This window comes from Polypterus senegalus, chromosome 4, assembly GCF_016835505.1.
Source record: "Polypterus senegalus isolate Bchr_013 chromosome 4, ASM1683550v1, whole genome shotgun sequence".
In the NCBI taxonomy this organism is placed as follows: domain Eukaryota; kingdom Metazoa; phylum Chordata; class Cladistia; order Polypteriformes; family Polypteridae; genus Polypterus; species Polypterus senegalus.
Window position 1 is genome coordinate 148,402,282 of NC_053157.1, and position 25,439 is coordinate 148,427,720.

General features: G+C 41.5%; 1 protein-coding gene across 2 annotated transcripts in view; it reads left to right on the plus strand.

The window, feature by feature from the left end:
• Positions 1-25,439, plus strand: part of LOC120527714 (serine/threonine-protein phosphatase 2A 55 kDa regulatory subunit B gamma isoform) — a 272,015-nt gene that overhangs the window by 201,969 nt on the left and 44,607 nt on the right. For both annotated transcript variants that reach the window (XM_039751452.1, XM_039751451.1), the window contains one exon: positions 3,248-3,412. In XM_039751452.1, coding sequence (XP_039607386.1) covers positions 3,248-3,412 — 165 coding nt within the window. The remainder of the gene's footprint in view (positions 1-3,247; positions 3,413-25,439) is intronic.

The following is a 25,439-nucleotide window of genomic DNA, read 5'->3' on the forward strand; positions in this document are numbered from 1 at the left end:
CCCAACCCGCTATATCCCAACACAGGGTCAAAGGGGTCTGCTAGAGCCAATCCCAACCAGCAAGGCAGGAACAAATCCCCAGGCAGGGCGCCAGCCCACACACACACACACACACACCCACACACCAAGAACAATTTAGGATCACCAATGCACCTAACCTGCATGTCTTTGGACTGTGGGAGGAAACCCACACAGACACGGGGAGAACATGCAAACTCCATGCAGGGAGGACCCGGGAAGCAAACCCAGGTCTCCTTACTGCGATGCAGCAGTGCTACCACTGTGCCACCGTGCCACTGCAGTATAAATAATTTTATTTAATTTAAATTCATATGTAACAGTCTCAAGAAAACCCTGATTTTTTGTCCCCAAGTTTATTTCCTAAAATCTTTGCTTAATTTTAAAATTATTTTTCAGGCAGTCTCACAAGCAGATACAGTATAGTCATTTTTTTTGGTCGTCAGAAACAGCAAATTCCATATAAGAGGGTGCAAAATCTAAATAAAAATAGACCTTTGTTTAGAATGTAGTGTAACCATAAGTGGCACTGGCCTTTGCTTAAACAATTTAAACATTCGGTGCCACAGAATTTCTAGTTAAATTTTTGGACTAATGAAGAAATTCTGTCCTGCAGTATTTGATTTGTCTGTGTGTGAGCCCCTTATATAGTGCCCTTTGCTGGTTGTTATTGCTGGTGATCCAACTTAAACGTATTCATTGTGCAATACATTAACATCTGTTTAGGTTTCAATCCACTTTTTCTAGCCTCAAATATTAATTTGTGGCCTCAGCATACTTATCAGCTGCTTACCTGTGCACAAATCCACACAACACTCTCCCAAATCTGTGTTAAAATTGAATGGGTGGATTTATACAGATAAACAGCATTATAAAATGTTACATGTAATGACATGCCATTGTGAAATTTGCTCAATCCAATTCTGGCTTTCTGGGGCCCAGAGCTCAACAACATTGAATACAAGACAGGAAACAGACCGTCACATGATCTGCTCATACGCAAATCAACCTTCATCCAGAGCCAATTTATAATTATCATTTAAGCTAATAAATATGTCTTTGTAGAAGACAAACCAAGGTACCCAGAGGAGAATGAACACAGACTTGAAGAGAACATGCAAAGTCCACCATGCCGGAGTGCAGAATTCAAATGCAGGATACTAGATCCATGTTGAAGCTGTGCTAACTACTACACTACAAAGTCAAGTCATATTTATGTTTATGTGTACATAGTAAAATATAATTCAATTAAATACCAAGTGAAGACAAAGTAAGTGAAATAACCATGTTACCTGTTGCATGTAACTAACTGAAATCTTAACATCATTGTATTGACAATGTTAAATGAGTTATTCTTTAACTCTGGTTGAAGAAAAACAGTAAATGACTTCCTTAAAATTATTTACTAGAAGTTTCTTTTGCAAAAAAAAAAAAGATTATTAAAAATGTGAGATTGTATGGCACCAGAGACTATTCTGGTAACGCAAGGCAGGGAAAAGCCATAAACAGAATGCCATTCCACCATAAGGCCCCCTGACTCCCACAACCAAAGGCCCAGTTTAAAACATTTGAACACTATAGATGAGAACAGGCCATTCATCCACTTAATTCCTCCAAAACAACATCAAGTTGTGATTTAAATGTTCCTCTCTACCACATTACTTGGTAACTTATTCAATGTGTGTATGATTCTCTGTGTAAAGAAAAACCTTCTAATGTTTGTGCAAAATTTACCCTTAAGAACTGTGTCCTTGTGTTCTTGATGAACTCATTTTAAGGTAACAGTCTCAATCTACTTTTCTAATTCCTTTCATAATTTTAAACATTTCAGTCATGTCTCTTCTTAATCTACTTTTTCTTTAACTAAAAAGGCTCAACTCTTTTATCGTCCCTCATATCTTACCCCCTGTCCTGGAATCACCCTAGTCCATGGGCTTTTTCTAGCACTTATGTCTTTTTTGTCACCTGGAGATCAGATGAAGCCATGTCAGTGCATTTTCAAGGTTGACCATAACCCTCTTTGACTTCTGCTCTACACACCAGGACACTATACCTGTATAACCTAATTGTCATGATTTAGGCTGAAAATTGATGTTTTGAAGCCTTTTCCTTTTAGAAGAGCCATACATTTCTAGGGGCGTGGTCTCTGGTGTCATGACCTTGACTAAATCAGCAAATGGCATAAAAGGTCAGTCTTTTATTCTGAGCCTTATTCGATAAAATCCTTATTTACATTTCTGACCTTTCATGCGATTCATTTTCTTGTCTTGCTTGGCTTTGACTTATTGCTTGTTATTTGACTGTGAATTTTGCCTCTCATCTGGGTTTCAGTCACTTCTGCTTATTTTTATTTTCATTTGTTTTGCTTTTTGTTTGCTCCTCCTGTTTTACTCAAGAAACTAGTTGTCTGTTTTTCCTGCAGAGTCAGCACACTAAGATTTCTTCTTAATGGCTTCTGGACATTGTCTGGAGGCTGATAGTGATGAGTCCATTATGACTCCAAAATCCTTTTCATAAGGTGAACTTTCAAGGTTCGGTCATCCCATTGTGTATTTTAGACTCTTTAGTTAACATAATAAAATCATCTTTAGGTTATTGGTGCTGTGAGACAGAAGTGCTAATACTATGCCATGCTGCAGGCATACAATGATTTAATAGTTAAATAAAAAATAGATTCAATATTAATGTTTTATTAATTGATTACTGTAAGTCAGCTTACATTAATTTCATAGCTTTTTTTACTTTCTACACACATCCATCCATCCATTATCCAACCCGCTATATCCTAACTACAGGGTCATGGGGGTCTGCTGGAGCCAATCCCAGCCAACACAGGGCGCAAGACCCTGGGCGGGGTACCAGCCCACCGCAATTTTACACACATATTTATTTTATTTCCTCATTATATTCTTGTAGTTTTCATATTTATTTTTACAAAATGCCTTACAATAGTATTTGTCATATACAATTCAGTGAAATAACACATGCTTACTCTGCATTTTGTTTATTTTTGTGCATTTTTCCCTGAACTCTTAGGTATCTTTTTTCGACAGGTGGTGGTTTAGCCAGGTAATAAATAAAGATACTATTTTTTTAGTATGACCAATTGTTTTTTTAATTTTATTTTAATTAATTGCAACTTTTAAACTGTTTAGGTGTTGTTTTTCTCATTTGATTTATTTTTGTTTAGTTTCCCAGTGTGTTTTTCCTTAACCATCCTTCCCTTCAGACATTGTGGATATCAAACCTGCCAACATGGAAGATTTAACAGAAGTGATTACAGCTGCCGAGTTTCATCCATACCATTGTAACCTTTTTGTTTACAGCAGCAGTAAAGGGACACTGCGCCTCTGTGACATGAGAGCTTCGGCTTTGTGTGACAAGCACTCGAAACGTAAGTGAATGGTTTTCATCACATATAAAAAATAAAGCTATGTTGATGTCATTGAAGCGTAAAAAAACAGGCTGGATTAAATGTCGTGTAAATGAGTTTAATCGTAAAGAAATCAAGTCCAGTACACTACAGTAGTGACATTTTTCTTTAAAATGATTTTAAACCTTTGTAAATTCATATCTTTAAGATTTTTAAACTACTTTTTATTTACCCAAATGCTGAAAAAAATATTTAATTAAAAGTAGGCAATTTGAAATTAGTTTTTTATTAAAATGTTAACATCTGTGTGTTAAAAAAAATATTCAGAGCTTCACATTCCGATCAATAAAAGAAAAAAAAAATGTTGTAAATGTACCTCAAAAATATGTTGTGCATGCTTCCACTAAACTAAAGGCAGGCTAAGATGGTATCTTGTTATGATAAACCAAATTACTTTGAGGTGGAAAACAAGGAATATTACTCCCTAAAGCCTTGTAATGCATGTATTATACCAGTTAAATCAATTCTGCTTATGTCTCTTCTTCATGTCACCGCAGAAGTGTAGTAACTTTTTTTTTTAAAGTGGCATGTTGTATATTTTCTACACAAAGACGCACTATAACTCCACACTGTGCACATTACTGTGTTTTCAGCACAGGAAAAACTCACTACACAAAAATGCCTTTCTTCTTGTGTCAATGGCACAAATTTCACTGAAAACAAAATTCAAAATATTTTGCAGTTTTTTTGAGGGCTTTTTTGCAAATTCGATTTTGCATGAATTGTTATACAGATCATTTTATTGGTTTTTGCTATAAGAATTTTCATTAATTTAATGTTAATTCTCCTTTTCTTTTTTTTTAATTGATACTACCACTCGGGGGAGTAAATGTGAACATTAATTTTATTTTAATTCTTTTCATTTTTATTACTATTTAATTTAATATTGTTTCTTTGTATCAGTATACTTATCAGATTATGTGAATTTCCCCTTGGGATTAATAAAGTATCTATCTATCTATCTATCTATCTATCTATCTATCTATCTATCTACTATTTATTTGTTTAGTCATTTAATTGGAGATAATGTTAGATGAAGTAGAGCATCGTTTACAGATCTGGTCACTAAGTCCATCGTCGTACTGCGCAACGTTTTCTGTGATATTCCATCATAATCTTCATTTACATAATTATAATGAGTCATGGACATTTGTGGCTTTCACTTGTGACTGGCAGTCATTTAATATGATATTCCCAGCCACTTAGTCATAGTAGCCACATTGACGATGTTGTAAGCTGTATGTGTTACACCTTCAGACATTTGCTTGTTTAAACTGTATACCATCCATTTTTGATAACTTTTAATGAGAGTAAATGCAGCATGAAATAAAAACATTTAAAGTAGAAAACTGAACCAGTTAACACAGGGGGATATTAAATAAGGAACTGACAATGTGAGATGCTGACTTATATTTTTTAATATATTTTTATTTAAAACAGACTTGGTGAAGAATGCACTTGTTCATTTTCAATCTCTAAATAGGAATTTGATCAATTTCCCTTTGGCAGTATATAATCGATATATTTTGATCATGATCTAGTGCTAGTAGACATCTTTAAGGTTTTCAACACTTCACCTGTACAGGTGTCTCCATAAGCTTGACCTGTCAAGCGGCCAGTTCAGTCCATGACAGATCGAAGATCTACGGATAAGTGAGTGACATTTCGTTCGTGGAGGTGTAATAGGTCCTTGTAGCCATTGATTAAACCCTATTTTCCAGATCCGTGAGTTAGAAAATAGCCATTTAATGCTGCATTACTGCATTTTGCTGCAGACAAAAAAGACTGCGATTTGCTGCAGAAGAATACATATTGCAGCGCATGTGGGTGATCAACTGTTCAGCTTGAAAATACAGACCATCACAGTGCACTGTAGCTTTAAGCGATGGGAGGATTAGTTAATCTCTTTGAAGAAATGCAAGGCTCCCGTTTATTCTGAAAGAAGATATCTGTTATACACACTTCACTGATTCACATGGTTATAGAAAAAGGCTGCCACTTTTTCTTGGCCCCTGTGAAAATTGATTTTTTTTTTCTATAGCCAGGAAGGGCAGATAGTGGAGGGCAGAGTGCAGTAGAGAATTGGAAAGCATATCGATAGCAAGTGCTGATGCCTAATTAAGAGTGCAGCACTGCATTACAGATACTAGGAGAGTGGGGGTTGCATTGCTTACATTCTGCTTCTCTTATTTCTCAAATTTGTGAGTTTGCAGTTCTTTTCAGTCTTAACATTCTTGCCCATTCTGACAGCTTCTATCTGTGCACTTTTGGAATTTCCATTTCTTAATTTTCATCAGAAGGCACTTCTATGTCAAGTGCAGTAAAACCTGTATAGGTTTCTACTGGGTGAATTTCTATCCACACTTCCATTTTTTTAATCTCTATGTTTCCAATTACAGGGTTATAGGAAGTCAGAATCTAGTCTTTTAGAAATTTGCTCAAGGCAGAAACTTGCCTAGAATGGAATGCCCGCCATTTTCTAGTCATAGCTGTACACATTGACTGATGCCCTGTTTAAAGTCATCATTTAACCTAACAATCATATTTTTAAGATGTGAAAGGAAAATGGAAAACTAGGAGAAAACCAGTTTGACATCTGGAGTAAAGCAAAACAAATCAATAGTGATCTAAAGCAAGTCCCTGTAATTAGTTAGTTAACTTCAACACCATGCTATCTGCACAACAGCAAAACCCCGTTAATCTAGACCTGGATGGTCAGGACTTTCATTTAATCTGTACTGGATATTCTGGCATGAGAGTTAGTTGTAAAAAAGAAAATCAGTGATAAAGGGACTACATGTAGTCCATGTAGAAAGCTGCCTGCTGAACTGGATATGCACAAATATGATGGTGTTTTGTAACATGTCACAGGTGCTGGGGAGGGGGATGAAATATGCATTCTTGGAAATGACCCACTAACCCCTCTCCTCCACTACACAAACACAAATCAGTCCCTCAACTATTATATCTACATGTACACCTTACCTAAGTTCTCTACCTGTTGTATTGTTTTGTTTTTACTTATAATACATTTTTGTGGCTTGGGTTAACAGAAGATAACATTCATAAAAAGAGTGTTAGTGTCGATAGAGCAAAAATTGAGCACACTTTTTCTATTGATAATGAAGAAAGTTAGAAAAGATCACTTCCATATTAGAGGTGGCAGAAAAATTATTTTCCAGTTAGAAAAAAATAAAAAATAGGAAAGCATTTATTTTAGTAAAAATTAGTCTTTTAAAAATAGCTTCTGCTTAATCTGAATATTCCCTAACTAATCCTCACCGAGTATGGTCCTGTCATGTCCGGATTAACGGGTTTTAGGGCGGTCTCTATCGATTATTTTAAGACCATACATTTACATTATTTTCTTAACTTTTTCTAGTTACACATCAAAATCACTAAGAGGTGTCTGCATTCTGACATAGCAAAAGAATGATGTTAAGAAAGCGTACAAGTGTTTCACAGTATTTTTAAGAAGATTTTTTGAGGAGTGGCATTGAAACCCACACACTCACCTCAGACAGAGATTTGACATTACTCCTCAGGTACGAGTGAATTTAAATAAAATTGGTTAGGACAATTTTAGACAATGAACAACTGCTTGGAGGATAAATGAACTCAAATATTGAATGGTAAGCCATGGAGATTTGAAAGGGCAAATATTAAATACAGAGTGGGGAGGTAGGGAAATCACTTAGGAGTGGAACAGCAAATAACCAATGCATGTATTCAAGATGGACCAATGAGAGAGTACAAGGATTTCCGATTCATCTTCAATTCTCTTTTTAGTTGTTTTTCCTAGCCTACACCTCGTTTGAAATAACCAGTTTTTTTTTTTACCTCTATCAATTATACTACTCTGGAAGTCTTTCCATTATTTTTGATCCATGTTTAATAATAAGAAGAACTATGGCACAAGACTGAATGTAATTGTCAAAAGCTTTCACTGTGAACTTATTGGTTTAATAAGAAAAAAATTACACATAAAGATAGCTGTGTCCATCACAAAGACTGCATTTGCTCTATTAATGTCTTAGGACCATACTCACCTACAGGTTTATTTTGAGGTGTTGCCCATTTGTTTGTATTTTCAAAGTTGTATGGAGGCAGAATCTTTTCAGAGCCTTTCCAAATTAGTCATTTTATTGTCTGTGTCTCAAACTATCAACTACAAAGTCAGACTGGGCTGCAGTGAGTGACTTTCACACACTATGATATAATGAATATTATAGACAGCGGAGTAGTTTGTAACCCTGCCTCATAACTTCAGGAGACTGGGCTCAAATTCCATCCTGCTTGTGCAATTCCTATATCATGATCAGTCTTCATTAAAAGAGAGTTCAACTATTATGTGATAAATTTAGTCGTTTTCTTACATTGAGAAATGTCAGTGGTAAATTAGTCATTTTAAGTCTGCCATATTTTTCATTATTTGATGCAACATAGTCCTATGGTCAGTTATACAGTAAGGTCCAGCTTCAACTGCCAAGTCATTTATTAGTAATCAATACAAAGTTTTATAGATTACAATAATGAGAGTCCTATGGAATCTATTTCAAAGCAGTTAATGCCATGAGATATTGCATTAAGGTTTAGGGAACTTTTAGAGTACTGTAAAGGAATATTTTAAGAACTTAATTGACATTGTTAGTGACTTTTGTTACACTTCTGGGTATAAATGAATGTTAAAATGGTAGTTTATCTTTTACCTTCTCTAACAATAGTCAGGACATGGAGACTGATTAACTACTGCAACTTCAATCTTCACAGCTTAAATAAAAGGAGGAGAAACACAGAAAAACGAAAGTTACTTAACAGTCAGTTTCTTTACCACAACCTATCTTTATTATTATCTAATCATTTTCATTTCCATAATTCTGTAAACTTCAATATCCTCTATATTATATACCACAGACAGAGAAAACTGTTAGAGTCTAATGTAAAATGATTAGTAGGCCATCTTTTTTTTATGCACAGGTTGTGAGTCTTATTAAGTACAAATAAAGGAACAGGGTGTAACATTTCATTACATTCAATTTGTGGGTACCCTTTAGATGAGAAACATATCAGGAGTGCATGGCCATCAGTCTAGGAAAACTAATGACATGTGAGAATGTGAGAAAAGCTTAATGGAAGAGCTAGCCGTGTTGTCTTTTATACTGCATCTGCTTTCATATACATTGTAAAATATGCCTTCAGTTTGAAGAATATTTTGAACATAAATGTGCACAATGTATCTTTTTATTTTAAATTAGAAAATTACTTTCCAGATCTGATTAGTGTTATAAACACTGTATACTACTGCATTAGTATATGCACTCGGGATTTGTCTTCTTCATCCAGGCCTATCTGAATTAGACTTTGCCTTGAGCGTGTTTAAGGTCAACATTGATAAGACATTTCCAAAGCATATCAGAACCATGAGATGCAGGGTTTTAATTGGGCTTTGCTCAATCAATTCTTGTCAAGATTTAATCAGATCCCAGAAGAAACACTTGGCCAGCTCTGATGCAACAATTTCCCGTCTTTTTTGATCATTGTCACTTAATGATATGAAGCTGCTGACGGACATTGTTTCCATGACCTTCAAATCTCTATGGATTTGGTTTCATTTTCAGATAAAGTCAGACAAAAATATCCACAGGAGTCCACAGATACTGTTTGTAATTTGTTTGTGACTTGCTAATTATTATTGACTTTTCCCAAGCTTCAGTATTGTTATATTGAATCTTTATTTAGGTGAAGGTAATCATCTGTATCTGTTTTATAATTTAAAAAAAATAACTGTCTAGACTCTGTAGTATTAACATACATGCAGCTGAATCTCTAATGAAACAATATTCACAAACTTGCCGCAGTAATGAGTCAGTATTGTTACCATTACATTTTACATTTATGCACATGTAAAGTAAAGCGTTCAGCGTGTATTGATACTGTATATGCTTTAGATAGCATATAGCACGTATATGTTCATTTGTTAAGCTGGCATTTTTAATACAAAGTAATTCACAAATGAAATTCACATATTTCGATAAATGAAGCAATGTTAAGTTAAGATATATCCTCAAGGAATTATTGATGCAATTATTGATTCATTTTGTGGTGTGGATTTTGAAAAAGAAAAATGTTTTACTAGTATGTTAAAAATACGTGTAAAACTTTCAAGCACATTTCGGCATAAAACACAACCTCTTACAAAGCATGCAAATATGTGCAAATAAAAGGAAATTGGAAAAGGAATTTTCAGTCTGTGTATTAGTGTCTTAAAAGAAAAGTTGACTTGAATGTGAACTGTGTGTAATGAGTGAGATTACCACTTTAGGAATATTGCCCAGAGTCATAGGTAGTTCAGTCTAATTGGTGACTCGATACTGACCCCATGACTCTGCAATAGATTGAGCAGGTTTGGCAATATATACAGTGTATGTATACCAGTAACGGTGCACTGCACGACATCTTGCAGTGAATACACTTGACTTGAGCATTCCTAGTTTTCTGTTACTCTGTACATTTAGCATTCATTTGCTCAAGGATGTGCTTCCTGAGCAGCTCTTCTCTTCTCCACCCTAGTGGCCCGCTTACTCTCTTCTTTCATTGGCATCATTTCGTGTTTAAACTGATTAAGTCAGTGTTTGTGTTGCAATTACTTAGTATGTTTTCTTTAATGTTCCACTTAAGCTGGCACTTAAGTCTTCAATCTGCCTCAAGAATGATTTAAGATATGAAGAGGTATGGGAAGTGGTGGCGAAGGTGGTAGGGATGAGAATGGTATCCGTACGCATGTGCTGCATGGCTGCCCTGCTGGCTGCTGCCGAGAGTTGATTCTACAATAAAATAAAATAAAAATAAAAAGAGGAATAACCTTGGAGGTCAATCATCACCCTGAAAGTGGATAGTAGACGTCACGTAGTATATGTGTACCAAATTTCAGGTGAATAGTTCAAACAGTTTGTGAGCTACAGGTGATTTAAAATCCTAGACAGACAAAGGAACAAACAGCCACGGTAGCATATTGTATGTAAAGATGTGTATGTGTGTGTGTGTGTGTGTGTGTGTGTATATATATATATATATATATATATATATATATATATATATATATATATATATATATTGTCAGGGATGCCAGAGGCAACGACCCGGCCGGGATGCCGTGAGGGACCGGAAGAGGGTCAAAGCCCCCCCTGGATCACGTGAGGGCCGCCTTCCTGGTTGCTCTGGGGGCCACGGGTACAGGGCATGGAATCTCAACCCTGTAGGGGGCCGTGGTCACCGCCAGGAGGCGCCCCAATGCCTTGGGGACCTGTTACCCCAGCACTTCCTCCACACCAGGAAGTGCAGAGGGGAAGATTTAGGACGGCACCCGGAGAGCTGCTGGGAGGACAGTCGGCACTTCCGCCACGCTGGGGCGTGACCAAGGGAGGAATGCCGGGAACACCTGAGGCTCATCCGGGAACTGGATAAAAGGGGCCGTCTCCATTCATTCAGGGCTAGAGTCGGGTGGAAGAAGGACAAGGCAAGAAAGGAGAGTGGAGGCGGCCCGAGAAGAAGGCATTTGTGGCCAGGACTGTGATTGTTGGGGTAATTGTGCACTAAATGGACTGAGTCTGTGTGACTTCATTGTTGTAAATAGTTTGTAAATAAACGTGTGGTGGTGATTAAGAACATGTCCACCTGTCTGTGTCCGGGTCGGCTCCACAATATATATATATAACGTGTGTATGTATATATATATGTGTGCGCATATATATATATATATACACATATGTGTGTATATATATATATATATATGTATATAAGTATATATGTGTGTGTATATATACATATTTGCCCACATATTAGTGATAAGGGACAGTGAGGAGGGCCCTGCGCAGCTCCCCACTCTTAACATCTCAGCCTGCAGTGTCTGTCTCGGAAAGCGGACATACACTCAGACTGACAGAGAGATGGACATTGGATTTTATATATAGATATGTGTGTGTGTCTATATATATATGTGTGTGTGTGTCTATATATATGTGTGCGTGTGTGTTTGTGTATATATTTATATATCTATACTAATAAAAGGCAAAGCCCTCACTCACTGACTGACTGACTGACTCACTCATCACTAATTCTCCAACTTCCCGTGTAGGTAGAAGTCTGAAATTCGGCAGGCTCATTCCTTACAGCTTACTTACAAAAGTTGGGCAGGTTTCATTTTGAAATTCTACGCGTAATGGTCATAACTGGAATCTATTTTTCTTCATATACTATTATGGAGTTGAGCTCGATGGCCGTGGGGGGCGGAGTTTCGTGTGACATCATCACGCCTCCCACGTAATTACGCAGTACGTAGAAAACCAGGAAGAGCTCCAAAAACCGCTGAAGAAAACATACATTATATAATTAAGAAGGCAGCGAAACAATTAGAAGCGAGCGAGTGACATATAAAACCATATTCAGTGGCTCACGTAAAACTGACATAGTGCGCAGACAAAAAGCAACAGTTCCAAAGAGTGCTGAACAAAAAAAGAATTACACTGCTACGCTCAAATAGACAAACTACACACCGTGGCACAATAGTAGAGGCTTCGACTCTAGCTCCGAGGTTCGATTCCCGAGAGGGGATGCACTGAGTATGTACGCACACTTCCCGATTCACTTCAGCCTCGCATCCCCTTGGTTTGAGACGTATGAAAAAATATGCGGTTAACTCAGAAATACAGATCACCAATTGAAGATTTATGAATAATTGATACTTTATTCGCGATCAATGATTGTTTTGGTAAAGCCATACTCAGTGTATTCATTAGATGAACGGTAAAAAAGTAAGAGCGAGGGGAGGGTAACTTATTGAGGCACGCAGGCAAAACCACAATAGCACGCAGGCTCGATGTACTGTAGTGCTCGTCAACTCAATCTGAATTGCGCAATCACATTTGAAAAAATATATCTTTTCAAGTTCTATTTAGTCCATATGTGTCAAACTCAAGGCCCGCAGGCCACATCCGACCCGGCGTGTAATTATATCCGGCCCGAGATCATTTTATATATTATTGTTATTAATGGCCCGGGGATATGAAGCGCTGGTAACACAATAAACTACAGATCCCTTAATGCAGCGCTTCAACTGCCTTGCCGAACACTTACTGCGTTAATCAAGTCTACCTTATGATGCTGCAAGTTATTGCGAAGCTAGCCCACACGATGCCAAAGAGAAAAGGTGATTCTGAACATAGAGCCTTTAAAAACTGATGGGAGGCTGAGTATATGTTTACTGACATTGCCGGTAAACCCGTGTGTCTTATTTGTGGAGCTAATGTGGCTATAATTACAGAATTTAATCTAAGATGGCACTATGAGACAAAACATCAAGATAGCCTGAAAGACCTGAATGCAATGCACAAGATACAGAAAGCAGAAGAGTTAAAGAAGAATCTGACACTTCAGCAGACGTTTTTACCTGTGCAAAATCACAAAGTGATTTCAAGTGAAGTTACTTTTATGGGAGACACAAATGCACCAGTGCAACTTGCCCCACTTTCCCTGTTGCCAAGTAATGTTGAACGAAGTCGGCACAACGGTGTTCCCAAATGCGCACTTTGCTGATAAACTGAGTTCGCACTGCGCTTTGGTGACTTTGAAGAACAAAAAAAGAATTTTGAGTTGTTTCGCAACCCATTTGCCGTCGATGTGGAAACTGCACCTGTGCAGATTCAGATGGAGGTGATTGAGGTGCAGTGTAATGGCACACTGAAGGCAAAGTACGATACTGCAGGGCCCGCACAGCTTATACACTCCATTCCCGCAAAAATGCTCCAGCTCCGTCTACATGCGGCTCGAACCTTGTGAATGTTTGGTAGCACATATCTGTGTGAGAAGCTCTTCTCAGTGATAAAGACTAACAAAACAGCACACAGGAGTCGCCTCACTGATGAGCACCTTCAATCCATCCTGAGAATCTCCACAACACAGAACCTCACACCAAACATAAACGAACTTGTGGCCAAAAAAAGATGCCAGGCGTCCAGCTCTAAAATGACATATGAGCAAAGACAACTGAATGATTTGATTTGTTATTGCTGAAAAGAACACATTTTATTTATATTTCCAGGTTTTGTTATGCAGCATGTTCATATTTGAATTTGTATAATTTTGACAGGATATATTTTTGTGGAGAGCAAAATCTTTTGGGATATTTAAAATTTAAGTTTATTTTTTTATATAAAATTACATATGAGTAACAGAAATTTGAATGTTTGTTCTTTTAACGATACTTAATTTCTAACTTGTATAATTTAGACAGGATATATTTTACAGACACAAAAACAGGTCAAAAAAATATTATAAGTTATTTAAGGTTTGAGTTGATTTATTCGAATCAATCCGCTGCCTCCTACTCGGCGTGCGTGAAAATTACAAATAAGAGTAAAGAGACTTGCATTCATGTTTTAACAATACAGCAGTGTTAAGCCCCAAGAAAGCCTGCAAATGTTCTTTTTTTGCCAGTGCATTTTTCTTCCTTCATGGATTCGCAACAGTTGCTGATTCAGCGTCTACTTTATGGCTCTCTTCAATTATGTCCATTTCTAACTTGTATAATTTAGACAGGATATATTTTCTATGGGCTTTAGAGCAAAATATTATAAGTTATTTAAGGTTTGAGTTGATTTATTCGGAATAATATTCTGTCCCAGCCTTCTTTTAGGATGTCGAGGATTCCCCGGGGTTGTCGCCCGTATAGTAATTCAAAAGGGGAGAAGCCCGTAGAGGCCTGGGGTACCTCCCGGTAGGCAAAAAGCACGAGCGGGAGGAGCTGGTCCCAGTTCCTGCCGTCCGCGCTGACTACCTTGCGGAGCATCTGCTTAAGCGTCTGATTAAATCGCTCGACCAACCCGTCAGATAGACTAAATAAAATGCCCATTCCTATACTTGTGGCCACGGGTTGAGGGCTCCAGGGTCCCACCAAATCGACCCCTATCCTTTCAAAGGGGATCTATTTAAAATTTAAATAGGGTAACTTGAACAGAGGTAAGATAGCAGTGAGCGAGCGATGCTGCTTTAATATGGTAATGTTGCTGCCGGAATCAAACAAAGCCACCACGGCGTGCCCATTTAGCAACACCACTCCCGCACTCGCCAAGGGATGCTTGCATGTCCAGCTGCAGTCCATAGGCTCCGGGCGATGTGAGTCATCCGTTTTAACAAACAGGGGCGGGGTGGCCGCCCGTCCCTGCCGGTTCCCGCGATTGACCCCCAAGTCTGATGTTTGATAGGCGTGCCCCGAAATAGCCTGCCCATTTAATTATTTAGGAATGGATAAATAAATTAAGATTTTGTACAAATAATGTTTTCATTTTTAGGAGGCGGCTTCCTTCATGGATTCTGCAGGGCCTGGAGCTGGGCGTTCATTCCCTGCAGCACGGTGTTCAGGTCCTGTCCCTCCGCCACTCCTGGCGCCGCGCCATTTTATTGGGGAGGAGCAAGGACCGCAAGGGAGGATGGGATATATATATATATATATATATATATATATATATACACAGGTATATATATATGTATATATGTAGATATGTATGTATATATATGTTTATATATATATATGTGTGTATGTATGTTGTGAACGGCACCCGGGCACAGACAGGCGGACATGTTGTTGTCAAACCACCACACGTTTATTATACAAATTATTTACACTAATTTGGTCACAAAGACCCAGTCACGTGCACAAACCCCAAAACAGTCACTCAGTCCTGGCCACAATGCCTTCTTCTCGGGCCGCCTCCACAACTCCTCTTGCCTCGTCCTTCTTCCACCCGACTCTAGCCTCGAATGAAGGAGACGGCCCCTTTTATAGAGGACCCGGATGAGCCCCAGGTGTTCCCGGCAATCTTCTGGCCACGCCCAAGTGTGGCGGAAGTGCCGGCTGTCCTCCCGGCTGCTCTCCGGCGCCGTCATAAATCTTCCCCAGCACTTCCTGGTGTGGCGGGAGTGCTGGGGAAACAAGTCCCAAGGCATTGGGGCGCTCCTGGCGGTGACCACGGGCCCCTACAGGGAAGGGCTTCCATGCCCTCGACCCGTGGCCCCAAAGCAACCCGGAAGGCAAACCCCACGATCCAGGCAGGGCTCTGACCCTCTTCCGGTCCCTCCTGGCGTCCCGGCCGGGTCATGGCCCCTGGCATCCCTGACAGTGCCCCACAGCCAGCGAAGACCACTCGTGGGTAAGAGCGACCCGTCCCACGAGGGCAGCAGAGCCCCGAAACGGGTCCCACTCGAGGATAGCCGGGGTCCGGCCCCGCACTCCTAGCAGGGACAGGGCGGAGACACAATCCGAGCACCAGCCCTTGGTGCATCCCTCGCCTCGCACAGGTTGTGCTCCCCCCTTTTACCGGCACCCCGGGGCCTCCTCGATCGGCACCCCCTCCGAGGCCTCCACGCCCCTTTGTTCCGAGCCACTGTTCCCCGTAGGCTCCTCCAGCTGTGAGCGCACCTGCGCACCAGCAGAGATTATTCCGCAGACGGCCCGACATCAGAGGGCTGTTCCGCCACGAAGGGGCTCCTTCAGCTCGCCCGGGGTCCGTCCCTACAAAAGAGAACACAGGGGCAGAACCGCTGCCAGCACCCAGCTCGTGCCGCACGCACGGGCAGCGTTCCCCCTCAATCGCCCGGCACTTGCCTGATCGGCACCCTCTCCGCGCTTCCGTGTCCCTCGATGATGGAGCCGTCGGCACCGCCTGCTCTCTCCGCCGCCTCAGGGATTCCCTCTGCTCCCCAGAGGGCAGCCAGCCGCACGCGTGCACCCAGCAGCGTCTCACCATATTGGAGGCGGCACCCAGCCGCTTAATCCTCCCTTCACTCTTGGACGCCTTGACGGTGTGCGACTCCGTATTAACCAACACGAGCCCCTGTCCCGTCTGCGTCCCCTTCATATCGGAGGAATCGGCACCCAGCCCTTTATTCCTCCGTTCACTCTGGGACGCCATGACGGTTTGAGACTCCTTATGGAAAAGAAGACGCCTCTGTCCCGTCTGCGTCCCTATAGTGCGGCGCAAGACCGCAGCCGACTCGGGGCGGAGGGCGCTAGGACCCGGGGCACTTAGCAGCCCGTGTCCATTCAGCGTCCTCTCGACTCCCCTCGCCGCCATACAGCCAGCGGCGCCACACCTCCTGTCGGAGGGCTGCTTACTGGAACTGATCGTTATCATCACAGCCTTTTTCAACAGACCCTCCCGTATGCTGTACGGAGTCGGCTGTACTCACTGTCTCCGCCGTACCTCTCCGGCTGGAGATTCCAGCGTCAGCGCCGTCCCGTTGTCGATCGAAACGTTTTCAGCGCCGCAGCGCCTTCCTCTCCAGTTCCAGCACCTCAGCCCGGAGAGCACGTAGCATCTGTAATACACGCTGCTCCACGGGCTGAAGTGACGCCTCCAGCTCCGCCAGAGCAGCCGGCAAAGACAGGAAGTTAACCGGCGCGAGCCTACCTGTCTGTCAGCCTCCAACGCCGCCACTTCCTGTGGGCCTTCTCCTCCGCCCAATGGGTCTCCCCTGCCCGTGATGGACATTCCTTGGTCCCGCCTCTCTGCAGTCATCGGCGGGCACACAAGACACACCGTCCAATCGCGTGCCTGTCAGGGGGAGGGACTTCTGGTCCGCGGCCATCTTGGCTCCCCTTCTGCGGCGGCGTGCTTCCCGGCAGCCTTGTTGTTGCCAGCACCTTTCGAGCTGCAGCGTCTCTTCCTCCGCAGCCCTCGCGGCTGGCGCCGCCCTACCGGGCCCGCAAACCAGCATCGCCCGCCACTGACACGGATCCGGGAGGTCCCTGCCTGGAAAACAAAACACGCCCGGCCCCCAAGGGCCGGCTGCCGATAGGCGGGGAACTCACCTCCCAGGTCCTGTCTAACCGAGGAAACGTCCTCGGCGTGGCCTCTCTGGACGCCATGCCGTCCCGGGCGCCTCCAGCAATGGCGCGATCGCGGGAGCCCGCTGCACTCCTCCAATGCACGCCCGCCCGCATCAGGGAATAACGGCCCTCCTGCGGACCCCTGGCGGTCCGTGGGGTTCCTTTACCCCGCGGGGCTGTGTGCACGCAGCCCCCGCGGTACGTGGGTGGGGTCCCCTGCTGCGCCGGGCCGTCCACAACAAATTTTTTGATAACAGGTCCCCGCCTTGGAACAGGCGGAGCATCCTGCCGACTACGCCAGATGTGAACGGCACCCGGGCACAGACAGGCGGACATGTTGTTGTCAAACCACCACACGTTTATTATACAAATTATTTACACTAATTTGGTCACAAAGACCAGTCACGTGCACAAACCCCAAAACAGTCACTCAGTCCTGGCCACAATGCCTTCTTCTCGGGCCGCCTCCACAACTCCTCTTGCCTCGTCCTTCTTCCACCCGACTCTAGCCTCGAATGAAGGAGACGGCCCCTTTTATAGAGGACCCGGATGAGCCCCAGGTGTTCCCGGCAATCTTCTGGCCACGCCCAAGTGTGGCGGAAGTGCCGGCTGTCCTCCCGGCTGCTCTCCGGCGCCGTCATAAATCTTCCCCCCAGCACTTCCTGGTGTGGCGGGAGTGCTGGGGAAACAAGTCCCCAAGGCATTGGGGCGCTTCCTGGCGGTGACCACGGGCCCCTACAGGGAAGGGCTTCCATGCCCTCGACCCGTGGCCCCCAAAGCAACCCGGAAGGCAAACCCCGTGATCCAGGCAGGGCTCTGACCCTCTTCCGGTCCCTCCTGGCGTCCCGGCCGGGTCATGGCCCCTGGCATCCCTGACAATGTATATATGTATTTGTGTGTATATATGTGTGTGTGTATGTATATGTATCTGTGTATATGTAGAGATGTATATATATATATGTTTATATGTGTGTGTGTGTGTGTGTGTGTATATATATCTGCCAGCAACACTCATGACAATGACAAAACAATTACATTGTCAATCATGTCACGTTATTATTAAAATGTTTCCTTTTCTTTTTCATTACTTCTTTAACACACTACTTCTCCGCTGCGAAGCGCGGGTATTTTGCTAGTATATATATGTATGTGTGTATATGTGTGTGTGTATATATACGTGTATATATGTAAAAGTAAAGTCAAGTTGGGGAGCATGCACTGGTACAGGCAGACGCGGTCCAGTCCCACCCTCTGGAAATGACCCCTCTATCTGCCGCAGCCAGGTGTTACGTGAGCGACCCCTTGGCCTGGTCCAGCCACTCAGGTCCCCAACAATGAGGATCTTATGAGCCGGATTACCCTTGGGGAACGCACCACATGGCCGTAGTGCCGTAACTGACGCAGGTAATGTGCCTCATTCGTGACTCCATGAGCAACTGCTCATTCGAAACAAAGTCAAACCAACGATACCCAAGGATTTTCCGGAGAGACACAGTACCAAAGGAGTCCAGTCTTTGTCTAAGGTCACTGGATAACTTCCATTTCTCGCAACCATATAGCAAGACAGGAAGCACCAGGACTCTAAAGACTTGGACCTTTGTCCTTTTACATAGATATTGGAAGCTCCACACACCCCTTTCCAACGGCCTCATGACCCCCCATGCTCTCCCAATCTGTCTACTGACTTCATAGGAAGAGTCACCAGAGACATGAATGTTGCTGCCGAGGTAAGTAAACCTCTTGACAAGGTCAAAATTTTCTCCACAGAAAGACACAATGCAGATGGCTGTGCCTAAGAGGTCATTAAAGGCCTGGATCTTGTTTTTTATCCAGGACGCTCGCAAGCTCAGACACCCAGACTCCTCACTCAGTCTCTCAAGTGCCCCAATCAGAGTCTCCATTTACTCTGTGACGATCAGAGCTTCATCAGCAAAGTCAAGATCAGTGAATCTTTCTTCACCAATAGATGCCCCACAGCCGCTGGACCCCATGACCTTGCCCAACCATCTGACCAGACACAGATGGACACGGAAGCACGTTGAAATAAATACACTTTTATTTTTCTTCACCTGTGGGGCACGTCTTCCCCGTAATCCCCACAGGCACAACACTGTTCCAAGTGTAAATAAAGCACCACCAAAACACACCACACACTTTCCTCTATTTCCACCACCACTCCTCTTCCAAACTTCATCCTCTTCTTCCCGACTCTGGCCATTGAGTGGTGGTTGCTGGGCCCTTTTATAGTCCACCCGGATTTGCTCCAGGTGGTTGATCGCCGATTTCCAGCTGCACTTCCTGGTGTGGCGAATATGCTGCCCATACGGGCTCAGGAGTCCCAGCTGCAGCACTCTCTGGCGGAACTCATTGATTGTGGCATGGACCCCTACCGTCTGCCACTATATATATATACATACATATTGAATCTTTCTTTGCCTTGCTCATGCACGTCATTATTTGAAAACATTATGCCATTTAAACATGAGTTGTCATTTGAACACTCATTTAAGTGGTTACAGGAATATAAAATAAACACTTTCGCAAAGGTATAACAAAACAAGAATATTATTCAAGAATAAAACTGAATAACAAAAAATTCAAGTGACAACAAGATACTAAGAAGACATGATTCACCAGTGTTTGTGTGCCTGGTTATACCACTTCAGCGATATATTTTACAGGTTGCAAAACTTTACACTGGCTGTTACAGACTGAAATCGAAGGCTTCTACTTTTTGGGCATGTACACCATCAGCATAGCACTGCCAGATCTAAATACTAGCGTGACGAATTGCTCGCATACTAAAGTGACTTTAGCTTTAAGTGGAAGTCCCATTTTACTTTAAAGTGCCAAGTGAAATTTGCTGCAGTGCAGCAGCCTATTAGCCAGCGAATTTGCTGTGAAGAAGCTGTCTCTTGTTACAGTCCTGCCTTTGTCCAGAAATGGCTCCATAAGTTTTATGATCACAGACTTGAAAAGTCTTTGCCTTGGGTTGTAACTCAAAACATACTTCTCAACAAAACATTGGCAGATGTTCAAAACTGCAGCAAATCTGTTGTTTTTCATATGCTCTGCACAGGTGTCTCTGTTGTCAAACTGCAAATGCACTGATTGCGGTCATGGGACATCATATCTTTAATTGCCGGTACAACAAATAGTTCTGAGCAGGCATCAGGCGCACCACCCAATGTGGTCATCACTGCTGTTGTGAAAAGAATGGATATACATACCATCAACTCAGACAGGGAGAGGCAAGTTTGTTGTACCACATGAATGTCACCGAGAGAATAAAACTGAATAATAAAAAAACAAGTGCTTACTTTTACAAGTAGCCAAAATTTACACCGGGCATTACAGACTCAAATCAAATGTATGTTTTTATTATATTATAGTAATAATAGCAGCAGCTCAATACTCGGAGTGCCAAGAGTCAAACCCGTTACCTTTGGGTTATAAGGCAGTAGTTCTTACCTCTGCACCATTCAAGAACATGTATCAACTTCCTGTTAATTCATATTAGAGCTTGGGTTTTTAACTCACTTTTTTGACCACAACATGTGAATTGAATTCTTTTTTTTCTTTGGTTATATTCATGAATAAAAGTGCACGTTTATTCGACATTTGGACTAAAGTCTTCTCACATTATATACTTTATCTCTTTATTAGTATAACATGGAAAAAGTTTCTGCTTTTCTTGCCTCACATTTTCTTTCATCACTCACTTACCCAAATGTTTGTAGACACGGAACACACATGAACTGCATGTATTCCAAATAACGATATACTGTATTATTTACCCTATACAACTCCAAGAATCTCAAACACAGATAAGGAGCCTTGGCTTCAGCTGGGAGAGTTGAGCTCCAGCAAGACGGGGATGGTACAGTAGGCTACTTGCTGCTCGTGCTGATCGACACATTTACAAAACAAAAGATGCTGATGGAGAGGTGCGAAGGAATTTAAGGTGAGCCAGGATTACAAGTTTTTTCGTAGGCTTCGGTAATTCTAGTGTTAAAAAAATCTTGTTGGTACTGGGTCAAGGACACAGGTAGGAGGGTTCAGCAGAGAACTGCATTGTTAGCGACTCCTGCACCTTACAAGTGCAATAAATATTTGTACTATAATATAATATAATATAATATAATAGTCTGGTACAATTTTACATGCAATTGATTCTGAAACAATTTATTCCACTCTTCCTTTACTTAGTACCCCACTTTGGTTTTAGTAGGTGTAAGAAAAGGCGCTATATTGCGCCTGACCCAACACAGACTGGACCCGGAGGTACATATAAAAACAAATAAACTTTTATTTTTCTTCAGCTGGAGGGTATGTCTTCCCCGTAATCCCTCCAGCCACAACACAGTCCCAAGTACAGTAAGCACCACACTAACACTCCTTTACTCTCTTCCACCACCACTCCTCCACAAGCTTTGTCCTCCTCCTACTGACTCTTGCCGCTGAGTGGTGGTCTCTGGCTCCCTTTTATTGGGTACCCGGAAGTGCTCCAGGTGTTTGATTGCCGACATCCAGCTGCACTTCCAGGTAAGGCAAAACCAGTGTCCAAAAGGGGCCAGCTGCTCCTGTTGCAGAGGAGCTACACAGAACTCCAACCCCCATGAAGCCCTGGGGAAGTCCGAGGCACCGCTGCAACCCAGGGAGGCTGCCATCTAGCATCCAGGGGTTGATACTAGGCGTCCCACCCTTGTCCCCCTGGTAGATGTGGTAAAGGGGTGTCCCCGCCAGGGATGGGCCCCGGCCATCCGTCACATAGGCTAAAGAAAATGTTTGCAGATACCTTTCAATATGATCCTAGGGATGCAGAGAACTTGTGAGTCGCCTCATAGCTCCTGAGTTATTGTTTCAAATCCTGACTGATCACTTTCTGTGTGGAGTTTATATGTTCTGCCTTTGTCTGTATGTGTTTTTCCTTCCACATACCAGTAACATGCTAATAAGTTAATAACCAATTCTAAAGTGGTCTGGTGTGTGTATTTTTATGAATGTGCTCTGCAATAAACATGTATCCAGAGTTGGTCCCTGCCTTGTTCCCTTTACTGCCAGAATAATCTCTAGTTGCACTACAACCCTGGAATGAAAAATGGATAGATAAATAGATTTATCTATAAATAAATAGTCAAACACATATGGCATTGGTGTCATTCACCCTAATGTTTTTGTCAGCATACTTTTTATAAGATTATTTCTCATGATTTTTTAGTTTAAAAATGTCACTTTTGTATGCATGTTCTACTTATGGGATGTGAATGGTCAGTATACTAGTAAAATTATGAAAACTACAAATTAGAAAATAAACAGATTTTTAAAAAAGTAAAATCATTTGACGTTTGAAAGTACACAGAGAAGCCTATTAAAATCACAACCACTGTCAGATAACATTGTTTGGCCTGGGATTTGGCGTCATCAGACGGAAGAACACTTCCTCCTGGGGCTTGGTGCTAATTGTCTTTTCTTTTGCCTATTGTCTGGCACTGTCAGATGTGTTATTTGTCTAGCATAAGAAAAGCAATCTGTGTCTATGACCCTCAGTTTGCAGATGAGTATATGGAACTCCTGTAATCCACTGTGGCCCAGACCTGCCTTTCTCTTTCTCAGTCCTTAATTCTGACCTATAGCTGTTTCAGATGCATAGTTTCTTTAAGCTCCAGGAGACTCCATTGCGCAAATAAATGCAGCATTGTGTTAAAGAAAGAGTGGGAGCTCCCCTGCAGTGCAATGGCTGTTTCAGAGAATCAATAGAAACAGGAAAGCAGCTCCCAAAGCTTTACAGATTAATGGAGAAAACAACCTGGAAAGTCAATTGTTTTTATTGATTAATGTGTTCCATCAATATCTTCACAATTTTCTTTTAATACTATCTGTAACAGCAAATAATAAAAATAAACAAAACAAGCACACAACCTTTTGTGTGCATTTCTTTTGTCAACACTGGTTTTTGTGACTAAATAAGAATTTCAATCCATCCATCTGCTTATTTCCTGAACCTACTAAATCGAATTGAGAAGTGCCTATACCTGCCGCATCAAGTGAAGAGCAGGAACTAACAACGCTAGACATGGCACTTGTCCATTTTATGGCTCATGCCATGTCATTTTAAGTAATGATTAGCTTGACACACACATCTTTGGGATGTTTGAAGGCTATTCAGAATACACAGAGAACACATGGTGATACAAGAAGAACATGCCAACAGACAGTGGTGTTGACTGATCAAATTAAATCCCTTAAGACATCAATATGCCAAATACCTAAAAAAAACCTTCTAACATGAAATTTTGACAATAATGATAAAAATACATTTTTGACTATCTAAACCCAGAGAATTGCATACCCTGAGTAAGGCAGCCATAAAATTTGATCTGACAATAAAATTCTCTACAATTACTGTACATTGGCATATTAGTGCTACCTAATGGTGAGGAAAGTATTTGTTTAAATAAAATAAATGTTAGTTCCTATATTGTAGAAGATATGTGTAAAGTCTGTTATATAAATGATTGTTGCCATCTCGTTGTGGATAGCTGAAATAAAAATATTTTTGTCAACCATATAAAAAGTAATCAAAAGCTCATGATTTAACATATGAACATAAGAAGTTTGTCAAATGAAAAGAGAACGTTCAGTTCATTAAGCTTTATGGGTTAGGTAATAACTATTGTCAGATAAACAACCAAAACACATCATAAAGGTTTGGGGCAGCCACCCATATAATATGCCCTGGCTGCAAAAGGTTGAAAAAGTCCAAAACAGAACTGAATAAGTAGAAGTGGCAACTTTAAAGGCTGGTGGAGGAAGTGACATCACCGATGCCGGAACTAAAAGTGACATCATCACAGGTGCTATAACCAGAAGTGACATCTTCACAGGCACCGTAACCGGAAGTGACATCTTCAGGGGCATTGGAGCCAGAAGTGACGTCTTCACAGGCACCATGACCAAAAGTGACATCTTCAGGGGCATTGGAGCCAGAAGTGACGTCTTCACAGGCACCGTGACCGGAAGTGATGTGTTCAGAGGTGCCGGAACCTGGTGGGATTTCCCGAGAATGGTCTGCAAGGAATTGAGAGAGACAGTCAGTGCACCCCGCTGCCCCCTGGTCTGGTGTAGAATTACAATTACTCAAGCCCTTTGGCTGCCTCCTACTCGCACGTGTGTGACACTGTGTTATCCCAATATCTCTTTATACTTTTTAAACATTGTTAAGGTTTTCACTTAAACTACATGACTTGGTAGTTTGTGCCTGATTCCAGCAACGCTTTACATGAAAAAACCTGCCTAACTTCTTAAATACACTTCTGCTTAATTTTTACCATGAATATATGCTTAACTATTCAATCAAAACATTTTGCTGAATCAACTTTAATGACACCATTGAAAATTTTGAAGACCTGAAATGGTAGTTGAACCTGAGCCATATGGAGTACAAAACAGAGCATACTACAGAACTATGGTGGTCTTGATAATGTGCACTCAAATGCTTATACTGTAAGTAAACAATATGCAATTGTATTATATTACTGCTCCTTCTTTATTGAAGGCCCCTAATTAGTGATGCTCCTCATACTGACAACTTGTGTCATTTTAATTTGATGATGGTCTTTTAAATGAAACTAGGCTCAATAGCTGTAGGCAGCCTCCCAAAAAAATTAAGTACTTTAAAGATGAGATGTGGGGAAACGCTCGTGATGAGCTGGTGTGGTGATCCATTAGTTACTGCATAGGCAGTAATTGGAGTTGGGAGAATGGGTGCCTTGTTGCCATAAACTGAAGATGTGTGGCTTGTTGGACTCTTTTTCCCTTCCCTAAAAAATACAGCTTCCAGTAATCATCTTATTGAGTGAGATCTGTAGTATAAAAAGGACATGTTCTATCTATTTTATCTGCATGTTTTACCTTAAACAAAAATTCTTTCTTTCTTTACTCCAAGTGTATTATGCAGTCTGTGTCTCCTTTGTGCATTAGATTCATTACAATACTTTTGTTGCCAACTTCCATTGACAATTGTGTATAATGTTTTGCTTTTATTTCAGACAGTTTGAAATTTAGCATTTTACAGAAACTCAAGATTTTTTCAAGTAGGTAACA